At 41.5% G+C, this 13,751-nt stretch overlaps 1 protein-coding gene across 6 annotated transcripts in view; it reads left to right on the plus strand.

Moving 5' to 3' along the window:
• DIP2B (DIP2 acetate--CoA ligase B (putative)) overlaps positions 1-13,751 on the plus strand; it is a 193,883-nt gene that overhangs the window by 81,499 nt on the left and 98,633 nt on the right. For 5 of the 6 annotated variants that reach the window (XM_072990900.2, XM_072990901.2, XM_072990903.2 and 2 more), the window contains exon 2: positions 717-788. In XM_072990900.2, coding sequence (XP_072847001.2) covers positions 717-788 — 72 coding nt within the window. The other variant, XM_072990904.2, reaches the window with a different exon arrangement.

Below are 13,751 nucleotides of genomic sequence, written 5' to 3' on the forward strand. Positions count from 1 at the left end.
ACCTCTAGGTTTGGGTTTCTTCACCAAAATGTATAGGGGCTACTTGCACATAGGGAACAAACTTTCAGTTCCAGTTGGAATGGTACCTATGCCCACCCTTCTCCTTTGCTTCTGCATTGCGTGGTTCCCAGGCTCCGTTGCTAGAACAATAAAATTGTGAATGAAAGCAAAGCTGCAGAGAGAATGAAGTATTCTTCCTGTGCTTCCTGCTTCCCCCTCTACCTTAATCTCTTCTTTTTTTTTAAAAAAAAATCCTCTTTCCTAACATGCAGATAAAATGTGCATATTTAGAGTAAATGACATACAGCCAAATGGCTTTTCCTGTACATCAAATGGATCAGAGCCAAGGAAAATAGTTTAATAGTAATCATATATCCTAGTTTTATGATACTCTGGTTTTCAATATGCATGTTGTACAGCATCCCCCAGTAGGCTGTTAGTGGTGTTTGACCTGCTTCGAACGAACAGCTAAATAGAGACATTCTATATATTATGTCAAAATGGATGGAAAACGTCTTGAACAGCTTAAATTGTCTGGCACAGTAACGATGGGCTTTGTCGGTGATTTTCAAACACCATACTTTTATTTAATTGCTTGAGTAATACTGTTGACGCAAAAGACAGAAAACTCGTCCGTCGTATGGGTAGATTCACATTTACTCTACTTCCACCTTATGAAACAGAATAACTGATATCTGCTCCTTGGTTTCTTTTAGGGGACATTACGCAGAAAGGTTATGAGAAGAAAAGGGCAAAGCTGCTGGCTCCATATTTCCCACAGACCCAAGGTAGGTCTTCTGTTAAGTTACAGAATAAGAGATAGATTTGAGACCCAGACCTTTTATTTTCTTTTATTTTGTTTGAATACTGCCCATCTAATGGTGTTGCCACTATTCTGGGCAATTTACAACATGAACCACTTCATGAACTCTAAGGCCAAGGACTAGTCAAAGCTGCTTACTAGAGAAGCTGCAGAAATTTGATCTATTTATTTACCCTTCAAACTGCTTTTTGCAGTCAAAATTCTCTGCTGTAAGAGTCCCCCTCTGTCTCCACCTGGCTGGGAAACAACAGTTCATTTCTCCTTTCTCCACCATAGCTGCTACAACTTCACATGCCATTCCCACCCAACTCTGAAAAGCCACCAGTCCAGGAGGCTGGATAACAACAGAAGATTACCTGTCGGAGCTCATGGTGGTCTGCACTTCCTCTTTCTCTTTCGGTGCCACCTCTATCAGGTTCCACTCCCAACTTATGTGTGGCATTCACTTGGACCAATTGACATTTCACCGCTTAGGGTGCTCCTGAGGCTACCAGTGTGGAATGAGCTGTTTATGCTGCCTTGAACACCTTGAAGGAAAGATAGGATATGAATGTAGCAATGTTATGAAGAGAATGTTCTGATAACAGCCTGGCTAATATAATTATAGTAGATGGAAATAGCAGGGGCCAGAAGGTGGCAAGGAAAGGGAACTTAGATTGATACATTCCTGCTGACATGACTGCAGTCATATATGCATGCTCATTTCAGTCCCTTGATAGGCATCTTGTTAATTATTAATAATTAACATACTTTGTACGTACTTTCATTCCAAATGCTTTGTGAATGGCACTGAGTACAGTGCTTTGTTCAAGATGCATGAGACACAGAGAAATGACTAGTTGAGGGAGAATAATTGTAATGACCATTTCAGGATTAGGAAGATTTAGCAGAAGGATTCCTAACATAAAATAATTGCAGTATTGCTTTTTCTGGTGGGGTGGGGAAGGCAGTGCCTCAGGGCTATCTTTCATTGGAGTTAAATTGATAGACTATTCAGAGTCACATGACACAGTGGTAATTGCAATTAGCCCTTTATTAGCTGAATTTATGCGAAAGAATAAGAATGAAAAGACATTGAATGCCAGTGCCTCCAAAATGTTTTTGTCAGTTTGCATTTGGCATGATGGGGATTATTATTACCTTCAAGGTAATTTCATCAGGAACAGAAAAGAGAAGAACTCTGCAGTTTTCATGTTATATTAAATATGCTGCATTTTCAAAGGAGCTTAGAATTCATAATTCAAGCTGTGTTAATAGGGAAAAACTCAGCTGCTTCATAACCAGGTGTGCTGAGCTGCATGGAAAATCTGGAGCGTAGTCATGCAGCTGGGCTTCCTGTTACACAAATAAGTCATTTCACTTGTTCAAAATAATGCTCTGAGCCCTTAGGAAAAAAAAGGCCTGGCATTATTCTTACAATATTTTGCTATGGGAGCTTCATGTTCTTGTGAGACCCATAGAAGGCAAACAGGTTCTATATCTGATTATGTGTTGATAGTTATTTGCCAGAATGGCTTTGAAGAATACATTGAAGTCTGAAAAGTATGAGACCTAGGCACAGTTAAATGTTCACGTCTATAGCTTTCAGTGGGACTTGGGTGTGTCTGGCTTCCTCTGGATTGTGCCCAAAGCCACTGGGAATGAATTCCGTGAACTGTAGCCAAGCTGAAATGCTGTAGGGCAGATGAATGTACAGGTATGGGAAGACTGAATTAAATAATATGATAGAAGTGCTTTTAAAACCATCCCCCCCAAAACATCTCATCATTTTCTTATGAGTCCTGTTTCTGCCAACCTAGAGAGTTTGTATAGGTGCATAACTCAGAGGGCTTTCAGGTCGTTTCACTCACCGAATCCTCTGAATATATTCTGTAGCCATAATGTTTGCATTTAGTTTTACTCCATTGTTACTGTCCGTAGTTCTGCCCCCAACCATGGGGAATGTGCTTGTAAACTGAACAGTCTAATGAAGGAGGCTACGGTTCATGAAACACCACTTGGTGTTTCAGGTGGCATAAAATATGGCATGATGATGATGATAGTGGAAGCTTTGTGGTGCAGTGGTTAAACTGCAGTACTGCAGTGAAGACTGTGCTCAAGACCTGAGTTCAAACCTAGGCTCAGGTAGCTGGTTTGAGAATGACTCAGCCTTTCATCCTTCTGCGGTTGGTAAATTGAGTACCTAGCTCAATAGACTGGGGCAATGTGCAGTAGCCTGCGTAGGTAAAAACTACCCAGACAGAACTTTAAGCACAGTGGGCGCTTGGTGATGATTTATTGGACTTATATCCGGCCCTTCTAGTGGCGAAACACTACTCTGTGTGGCTTACAAACGAATGTATCAGAAACATATAAAACAAAATTAAAAAATAATGCATAAAGATAAAAAATAACAATAGCAAAATAATAAAACTAACATCATAAACATGAACTAATATCACAAAACAACATCTCCCACCCCCACCCCCAGATGGTCACAACAAGTCAGTTGAAATTTCTACAAAATGAATTGAGCCCTCTCTCACATGGGAAGGGTGCCTCGGAATGCCTGATTAAATAGCAGTATTTGCTTCCTGAAGGACAGCAGGAAGGGAGCTTGGTGAACATCAGTTAGTGAGTACCACAACGATGCATTTGCTACCTAAAAGGCCTGATTCCTTGTGCATATGGCCCCCTGTAGCGATACATTCTGAGATGATCAAGTGGCCTGGGTAGTAGATCTAAGAGAGAGGCTTTGACAAGTCCCAAAGTCGCAAACAATTTAGGGCAGCAGTTCTTAACATTTTCTTTACCACGGGCCCCCTTTAAATATCTTTCATTGCCGAAGACCACCAAGACTTAACTCAAGATTTAGAACCCTTAAGTGCATCAAATGTTTATTTAAAGTTTCTCATGAAAAGGGTCTCATCAACAGATATATCTTGCTATAACAGCAACACTTTTTAAGATGAAGAAACTTCATTTTGCTTTGAACAGGAGGCACCCTCATCAACATAATCAGTTCATTTACGTTTCAAATTCAGGCAGCTGCGTTTTGCATCTGCTGCAGCTTCTGTGTCACTTTCAAAGACAGCCCCACATAGAGTAGTAATCTTCAACACTACCAATGCATGAAAAGTGTTGTCAGGGATTTCCTGCCCAGATAGGGCCACAACTGTGCAATCTGCTGGATATGAAGAAAGGAAGACCTGGCCAGAAATTTGCTACCCCAAAGAGAGTGGCGGGCCCAGGAGCACTCCCAGGTTGCAGACCTGATCCTTTAGAGGGCGTGTGACCCTATTCATACCAGGCAGAATACCTAATCAGGATCCCTTCCCAATAACAAGATCTCCATCTTGTCAGGATTCAATTTCAGTCTGTAAGCCCTCGCCCAGTCCATTATTGAGGGCAAGCATCACTCAAGGGTCTGGACAGCTTCCACTGCTGAAGTGGTAAAGGAGAGATACAGTTTGTTTGTTTGTTTGTTTGTTTGTTTATTAAATTTATATCCCGCCCCTCTAGACCATGTCTACTCGGGGCGGCTTACAACATAAGTCAATGTAAAAAAAAAACTAATCATAAAATACAATTAATATATTAGTTAATACAATTAGATTAAAATTAGCAGAATGGAATGAGGTGAGAGAAAGAAAATTTTAAAAAATGGATGTATCATCCATATATTGGTGACAACAAACTCAAAAACTCCAGATGACCTCTCCCAGAGGCCTCATGTAAATGTTAAACAGCGTTGGTGTAGCCCTGTGGAACACCACAATGAAGAACCCAAAGGGTAGAGACAGCACCTTTTGGGTGCCATGCTCAAGAAAGGAGCAGACCCAGCTCAGAGCTAGGCCTCCAACCCTGAAACTCGATAGTCTTGGCCAGTGGTATCAAAGGCCACTGAGAGGTCTAGGTCCAACAAGGTTACACTCCCATGGTTGGCTTCCATTATCAGTGATCAGAACTGTCTCGGTTCCAGGGTGAAACCTGAAGCCTGATTGAAATGGAACTAAACAATTGGTAACTTCCAAGAATGCATGCAATTGGTTCTCCTCCACCCTCTCCATCAGTTTTCCCATGAACAGGATGATAGTTGACAGGCCTGGAATTGTTCACATCATCTGTCACTAAGTTGGTCTTTGCAGAATGGGCATATAACCCTCTTGTAAAGATGTATTAAAGATTTGAATGGCCCATTTGACTGTAACCCCTTTGGCAGATTTTACAACGGGAGTGAGCCTGATGGAGAGGTAGTTTCCTTATAGCATGCAAGCACCTGGTCCATGTCACCAGGCATTACAGGCTGGAATCAGACAAGGTGGTATGTTGGACATCTCAACCCAATCAACTGCATTACTAACAGATTCTGTGACCCTTCGGATGGCCCCGATCTTGCATTGGAAATTGGCTGCAAAACAGTTACAGATGTTTACATCAGATTGAGGACCGTGGACTGTCCAGCATTTTTGAGGCTGTGATCCACTGGATATAGAGTTCCTTTATGATCTGAAGCCTCATCAGTGAGCTTGGTGTAATAGGCTGTCTTTGCCAGTTGAATGGCCCTGCACTACCTGCAGGACATTTTTCTTACTGCTGCCAGCGTACACCTGTGGGAGCCTTCCTCTAGTTGTTCTGGAGCCTTTTCTTCACTTCCTTCCTGGCTGATAGGTCGCTCTTAAACCAAGGTGAAGGATGAGCTCAGAAGCAGAGAGGACAATTGGGAGCAATCACATCAGCTGCAGTGGTTGCTGAAGAATATCAGTTGGCAACCATGGTTTTGATGCAAACCAGGTCAGTTGGCACCCCTCCCCTCCAGGGCATTCTGGAGACTCATTGGATCCAATAGCCTTCGGGAGAAGACCATGGTGTGTTTGTGTTGTCATTTATAATCCAAACTTTAGCAGATAAGGATCTGACCACAACAGGGCGATAGCTGTTAAGATTCTCACCCTCAGATCATTATCATCCCAGCCTGCCGTGAACAACAGATCAAATGTATGGCCTGTGACATTAACTTATTGGGATAATAATCCCACGGATGTCATGAAGCGCATGAACTGTAAGGCTGATCGACAGCTGCCTCCACATAGATGTCAATGTCAACCAAATCAACCTGGGAGACTGCAGCAGCGCCACAGAGATGAAGTTGGTCAGCCCTGATAGGGAAGGCACTGGATCACTGGGAGAATGGTACACCAGCACTATCCCCATTGTATTCCAGTGGTCCACAGACAGTGAAGGCACTCAAACCCAGTGCAGGTCAGGACCAAGACTCTGATAACTTTGAATGCATCCTTAAGGAAAATTTTAAAATACATGTTATCACCTTGGAGATTAAATCTATATTTTATTGCAGCAGGGTTACCATGTAGGGATCTTCGAATGCAGTTCAGTTTCTCTGCTTTTTCCTGGGCCTGTTACTTTGTGTCTGTTGATTTAATTTGTGCAACATGATAATTAGTGGGAAGAGAAATGAATGTGGACCTGGTGTGAGTAGTTTGAGGGCTTCAATTGCCAAGAGAAGTCAGTTGCAGAGCATTGACAGAAGATAGAGCTGGAAGCCATGCTGCTAATTAAGGTGGAGCTTATTGCTGCCATTCTGAGTTGCAGGAAACCTGCTTGATGGCAGATTTCCCACTTTTTTCAGTGGAAATAGAGTTTGCCTGAGGAATGTGGAGCAAAATATTCAGGTCTGGAATCTGACATAGTTTTTGCTTTTGCACTGAATGTGGAAGGGACAACTTTCAATTATGCTTAACCTCTGTTGCTTTAGAAAAACATAAACTGAGAAATACATGCATTAGCAGTATGAACTCTTGTTTCTGTTGTATCAGTCACAGGAAATACTTGTGTCAGTTTTGTAGATAATGCTCAGGAAATGTGTGCCACAGTGATGTTTAAAACTCCAGGCAGCTTTTGCCATTGTTTCGGGGAAATTCCTTGAAGGTTGTCCAATGAAAGTTAGTAATTGGATCTTTATTTAATTGGAATGGATAAACCTTTACAGCTAGGGTTAACATACTAAGTGTGTTTGCGTAAGCAAGTATTTTATAGTAGGCTGTTAATATAAATTACAGTTTCCTATTATTAATTCTGCATGCAAAGAAACATTGTGTCACTTGTAATGTTATTCAATTTGAATTTGATAATTCATTTCTAACAACAACAACAACAACAACAACAACAACAACAACAACAACAACAACAACAACAACAACAACAACAACAACAACAACAACAACAACAACAACAACAACAACAACAACAACAACAACAACAACAACAACAACAACAACAACAACAACAACAACAACAACAACAACAACAACAACATGTCATAAACACTCAAGTGAAATACTCAAAAGTGGCTTATCCTTCCCTTCTTCAGGGGCACTAATTTGTCAAACACCTAAAACTTACCGGGATGCTGTGGAAGTCTTAAAAGGGAAAATAGTCCCTGCCCACAGGCATGTAAATGGAATTGCAAACGCAGCATGGAGTAGGGATGGATTTCACTGTGCTTGAGGCTGAGATTTAATTGAAGGGTGGGACAAATTGCTTGGATTTGAATTTTCTCTTTTTATCCTTATTAATTGTAGAATCTTTTGAAATACATGATATGTTAATTTTTATCAAGAGATTTATCTTGGTATTGTATGTACAGGCATACCCAGATGTGTAATGCTGTGTTATCAATTGTTTCCTCTTAGCTAGCTATTTGCTTCCTTGTGCAGATTAGCAGGACTGAATTTCGGTGGTATATTATTTCTTCTGCTCTGTAGTCAAAGTATTTATACTAACAAGGAACACATAACGAAAGAAAAAGAATACAAAAGAGACATTGTGGCACCTTAAAGACTAACTGCTATATTTTAATGTAAGCTTTTGTGTTTTGTTTTTTGTTTCTTACTAATATGCTTGCCCAGACTAAGGTCGCTACAACTTCGAAAATTGTGAAGTATTTGTGTGTAACATAATGCCTGATGCCAAGCGGAGCAACCTTTTCTCATAGTCACTTGCATGTTTTTCTTCAGTCACCAAAATGCTGCGTTCTGGATCAGGTCTTAATGGCAGAGCAGTGGAATGCTTTGGCTAGGATAAAGTGGTCAAATTCACTAAGCCCTGATACTCTGTCCACTCTGCAGTATGAAAAATGGATTGCCTTTCTTACTTTCAGTTGCAATAATTAAGCAACCTCCTTCAGCATGATGGACCTGCACATTTACATTCTCCACCCCCACAAGAAATAATAATTTTACAAACCTGTACACATTTGTGTGCATCAAAGTCAAGGTGTCAGTTTAAGCAAATGCATCAATACACTGAATAATCTGATCTATGACCTTTTCCTTCATTTATGCTTCTGGCGCTTAGATTTAGGGTTCTTTCTTCTTCTCATGAGATGGCCAAAGTACTGGAGCCTCAGCTTCAGGATCTGTCCTTCCAGTGAGCACTCAGGCTTGATTTGGATAGGTTTGTTCTCCTTGCAGTCCAGGGGACTCTCAAGAGCCTCCTCCAGCACCACAATTCAAAAGCATCAATTCTTCGGCGGTGAGCTTTCTTTATGGTCCAGCTCTCACTTCCATACATCATTACAGGAAAAACCATAGCTTTGACTAGGTGGACCTTTGTCGGCAAGGTGATGTCTCTGCTTTTTAAGATGCTGTCAAGGTTTCTCATCGCTTTCCTCCCAAGAAGCAACCCAACTCCAGGAGGCAGTGGAAGACAGGAGGGCCTGGCGTGCTCTGGTCCATAGGGTCACGAAGAGTCAGACACGACTAAATGACTAAACAGCAACAAAAACTCTTTGCTACTATTGTCTCTTTCTAGTCTTATGCTCTTCAATCTTTTGTAAAGGTGCCTGTGTCTTCAGCTTCTTCCTCTGCCCTGCTCCCTGCTTGGAATGCTCAACCTGTCTGTCAGTCTTGCTTCCTGTCTGCTGACTTTGTGAAAATCACTGTGTACTCTATGTATCCTGTGTTACACCTTAGTTTTCCTTGCACCTTAACTACCCCTGCTTCTCATCTCCTTCCTTTTAAACACCACTTCTTCAAATCCTTCTGCTGTGGCAAAGCATCTTCTGAAGCCCCATAGCCTGTCCGTTGTCTGTGCTGTCTCTTGATAGTTCACCTTAATGCATGTTTCCTGCTCCTTTGACTGATGGTGGGGTCATCAATCTATGCTGTGAGCTATGAGCCTTGTGTCCCAGGTCCAGATTTCAACTCCCTAATGGCCATAGATAGGCTTTAGCTTCTCACCATAGCTTTCATTGCATCTCTAAAGATGGAGATAATAATAGTATCCTTTTTCTGTTACATTTATGTTTCATAATCAAGAGACCCCTGCTTTAAGCCATGCTTATAAACAACAAGGAAGTGAAGCTCTGCCAAGCGACTGGCGGATGAAGTCCCCAAAATGGAAGGCGGTTACATATTTCTTCCTCTTCCACAGCTCTTGCTGCATCACAGCTGACTTAATATAGCGCATGAGAATAGTATGAGGGATTGTTAATTAAAAAAAAAGAAAGGAAGGAAGACAAGAAAAACAGCAATGCAGATATTTGAATTCTTGTGCTGGGGGGAGAGTAGGTGATTTCCATGTTGATGTTTGTTTGGGTTTTACTTATTTGAAGCATTGTTGCCACATTTCTTCCAGCCAGAAAAAAGGCCTTTGAAAGATCAGCAGTCCCTGAAGCTTGCAGTGTAGAAGATGCAACACAAAAGCAAAAGTAATTGGGCTGGAGGGGTGGCGGGTCATATCCATGCAGTACTTCTCCATTGCAGCATTTAAGGAGAGGAAGAGCCAAGACCTTGTTTCCTCATTTGTTTGACCTCCTTATGTGCTGTCAAGTTGATCCAACCTATAGTGACCCTAACGGGGTTTTCAAAGTAAGTGAGATATCTAAGGAGTGGTGTTACCGTTGCCACCTCCCAGTGAATTTCCATGGTTGATCAGGGATTGCTACTGGAAAAACCATAGGTTTGACTATGCGGACCTTTGCAGGTCTCTGGAGTTGTAGTCCATCGCTCTGTTCAGTAACTGTTGGATAGCTCAATGGCTTAGGCAGAGCCAGAGGTTGGGAGTTTGTCTCCTTGACGGGGCGGGACTCAATGATCCATAGGGTCCCTTTCAGCTCTGCAGTACTGTGATGATGATGGTGATGATGATGATCATGATGATGATCATGATGATCATGATGATCATGATGATGATGATAGCACAGTGACTCCCATGGATGTCATGAAGTGCATGAACTATTTCTTACTTAAGGCTGCAGAAATATCTTTCCTATTTTATCCTCACATCATGAGGGGAAGGGCAGGGTGGGAGCTTGTGACTAGACAAATTTCCCCCAGGCTAAATGAACCTGGATCTTTGAGGTCCCAGTCCCACCCCTTCACAACTGTGCCATGTTGGCCATCTCAGTTGCTTGTCTCTGAGCAGAGCTAGTGGAGTAGCCCTGCTTCACTTCCCTCTCTCACTAGAGCCAGACGGCAGGGCTTCTGGTAGGTAACAGTGGAAAGAGCCTGATGGAGCTTGATTTGCTGGAGGAGTGACAGTGCCCCTGTCATTTTTTTCCAGGATTTCTGCAGTATGACAGCTGTACGTAGAGCCTGATCATATACTGATGGTTGAATTCTGAGCAAGCCGATCCTCTTATTTAGGCTTATGGCTTGTACGGCTCATGCTCTTCTCCTTCTAGTATGTTTTGATGTGCTGGCACAAAACTGGATTGTTCTTAAAAAGGGGAGGGAGTGTTAAAATGCAGAACTCATTGTTGCAGGCAGAGAGGAAACCACATGGGAATGCAGACTTCTAGGGAGCAAAACAAATGGGCATTCACTGAGACTTAACAGCTGGTTTGATAAATATTTGACTGTTCTCGACAGAAGATTAGTATTGCCGTTCTCCACAGGCTGCATAAAAAATAGTCATGTACATTTATTTGCTTGTTGTGTTGCTCTGCTTATTTGTAAGCTTGGCATTGAAAAATGTGTATTTGCCCTTTCAGTGGCGAACCAGACTCCTGTGGGCCCTCGGTTCTTGTGGTTTATAAGTTGATAGGGCGGTGCGTCTATAAGTTCACTGTAGCAGAGCAGCAGCTATGGAGGGGTTTGGTGGGAGAGCCTGGCACTGTCAGCTTCTGTGGTTCCCAACTTCTTTCAAGTCACAAACCCCTTTTATAATAACCTGTGACCCCCTGCCGTATTTGCATAAAAAGGCATTTTTAATGGAGCAAATGATCGTGAGAAGACAAAATTCACCAGAAAAGACCATGATTCTAGGAAAGGAGGAAGACAGAACTTAAGATGGATTGACTTAATAGAGAAATCACAAGCTTTATTTTAGAAGACTGTAGCAGGGTTTTGACTAATAGGAGTGGGGGTTTTGAGAGCGGAGGAGTGATACCTCCACCAAATTTCCATTGCATGATGGAGTGAGGTCCTCTCCTTTCCACTTGGCTTAGCTTGCAGTTTGGATTCTGACTGCACCACTCTGCCCCCCCAGCTATACATGCTAAAAATTCCAGCTCATTCTAGGACTACTCTATTTGGAACTCTGTCCTGCCAGGTGATACCAAAAATCCGTCGGAGGCAACGCATATGGAACGTGTTCAGCTTCCACTCCTGCCGTGCACGAAGGGTCCAGGACTCGCTGCAGTACAGGAGTGTGCTCCGGACACAGGCTCTATAGACCTGGATCTTGGTATATGTTGTCAGCTTCTTATTCAGCCATACTCTCTTTGTGAGTCTAGAGAACATGGTAGCTGCTTTGCCAATGCGTTTATCCAGTTCAACATCTAGGGAGAGAGTGTCAGAGATTGTTGAGCCAAGGTACACAAAGTCATGAAACCATTAGCTTTATAGGCATACGGATATATGCCTATATGCCCAAGCATATGGTTCCTGTAATTCATAAGATAGTGGGATAGCTAGTTCCTGTAATTCATAAGATAGTGGGATAGCTAGTCATCTGGGCTTCAGACTTAGTCACCTATGTTCCTGAGCTTCCTTCTCACAACCTTACTACAGGTCTGCCTCTTCTTGTTCTAAGGCAATATTAATATTGCCAAATGCAAACCAAGTAAATTTCTGATTGCAATATGGTAAGCATTGTTCCTGCTTTTCAGAATGTTAGTGATCTTGGTTGTTGGTGCAGGTCTTTATCTTTGTTTGCAGCAGCACCCCTTAGTGGTTGACCTGGGAACAAAAAGTTGTAAGTATGCAACGTGACCAGGTTTGCAGAAACGTATAGTCCCATCTGATCTGAAATGGAAGGAAAAAGCCTTTCCTTACAATAAATTCTCAAATATCTAGACAGATTTGCTGGGCAATTTTAGATCGCAAACAACTAATCAGTGCTGATTAAGAAGAAGAGCTACGATTTATAAGAAAATTATAGATACAGATATGGTGGCTTTATTGCTCAGAACTGCGTTTAAAATGAAAATGCATCTCCCAAACAGTGGCTGAAATCCTGTTGCTTGGTGCAGTAAGTTGCAACTAGACTAGGTTTGCTGAATCAGCAGGGATTTGCTGAGTCAACTCCCTATGGTTATGGCTTACTGTGCTAAGCAGCAGGATTTCAACCACTTTGTCACAATAATGGCACTGTGAATGAGAGTAGATTCTTTTCTGTGCAGTGGCAAGCAATAATTTATTATGCTATATTTTACTTACCATTTACATGTAATGGGAATTGAACTTTCAGAAAACAACAGTGCTGAACTACTAAGAATGGAGTATTGTTGCTCTTGGATTTTTTCTGGGCTTAGCTGTTCAGAACTTCTATTGTTCCCTTGATTTGTCACTTCTCTTTTCTGATTGTTTCTATTTCTTTATTTGCAGGTTTTCTATGCAGTATTATTTTTATGCCACTGTTTAACTTTAAATGAAAGTCCTTTACTTGCATGATAGTGAATAACTGTACAGTATATAAGTATAAATGGTTAATTGTTGGGGAAAGTCTCAAAGCTTTCAGTAGCCAAAGACTATTTTGCCCTCTTTTTTCTCATCCTGGGGATCCTTCAGATCTTCCATTTTGGTTTCTAGGGTTCCCTAATATGGTATCATGTATATAGTTCTCAAGTATACTAGTTTTGGTATGTGTACTGCTGCAAGGATATGGTTGCATGAAAAGATGCATACAGATTCATTAGAATTGGCTTCTAGAACCAGTGAGGGCAGCATGCATAATTTTGTCCAGTGTGTACACTGTTAACTTTGTTCATATAATTTGATTTTATGTGGGATGTGTAAATGCAACTTTTCAGATTGCTAGTCTGTCAGAGCATTGCCTTCTTTATGGACAGGATGAGTGTTTTATAACCATGATTTGGGTAAATGGCCTTTTCTCTTTATATTGAGGAATAGTATCAACAGAATGCAAACAGCTTTCTTTCAAATATCTTTGTGGCTTGTATTAGGCAACTTTCTAAAAGAACCAAATGCTTATTTTCCTTTTCCTCTTTCTCCGTTTACTACTCTCCTCTCCCTTCTCAAAAGGAGAGCCCATACAAGGCCCAGTATCCTCCTCTCCCTTCCTAGATGCAGCTGGATCAATAAAGCAATTCAATGTCAATGATTTTATTTATAGACATAGATTGACCTGCCTTATTGTTATGTATATTTATTTAACTCTTAGCATCCAGACAGCAATTAGTAATGATCGCACTACAACATGAATGTCATTTGGAGTGGTTCTTATCTTTCTGTGAGATGGAGACTATGTAACAAGCTTGGTTTTCCATTCTCTGGCTTACGGTGCATGATTGACTTCTAGAGATTTGAATTAAAAAACATCAGGTTTATACAGACATATTTATCTACATCATAGTTGAACAAAGTTCAGCTTTCTGGATGTTGTAGAACTACAGCTGCCATCTGCCCTAGCCAGTAGTGTGGAGTGCTGGGAATTGTAGTCGAGCAACTCTTTGCCAAGTCCT

This window comes from Pogona vitticeps, chromosome 2, assembly GCF_051106095.1.
Source record: "Pogona vitticeps strain Pit_001003342236 chromosome 2, PviZW2.1, whole genome shotgun sequence".
Taxonomy (NCBI): Eukaryota; Metazoa; Chordata; class Lepidosauria; order Squamata; family Agamidae; genus Pogona; species Pogona vitticeps.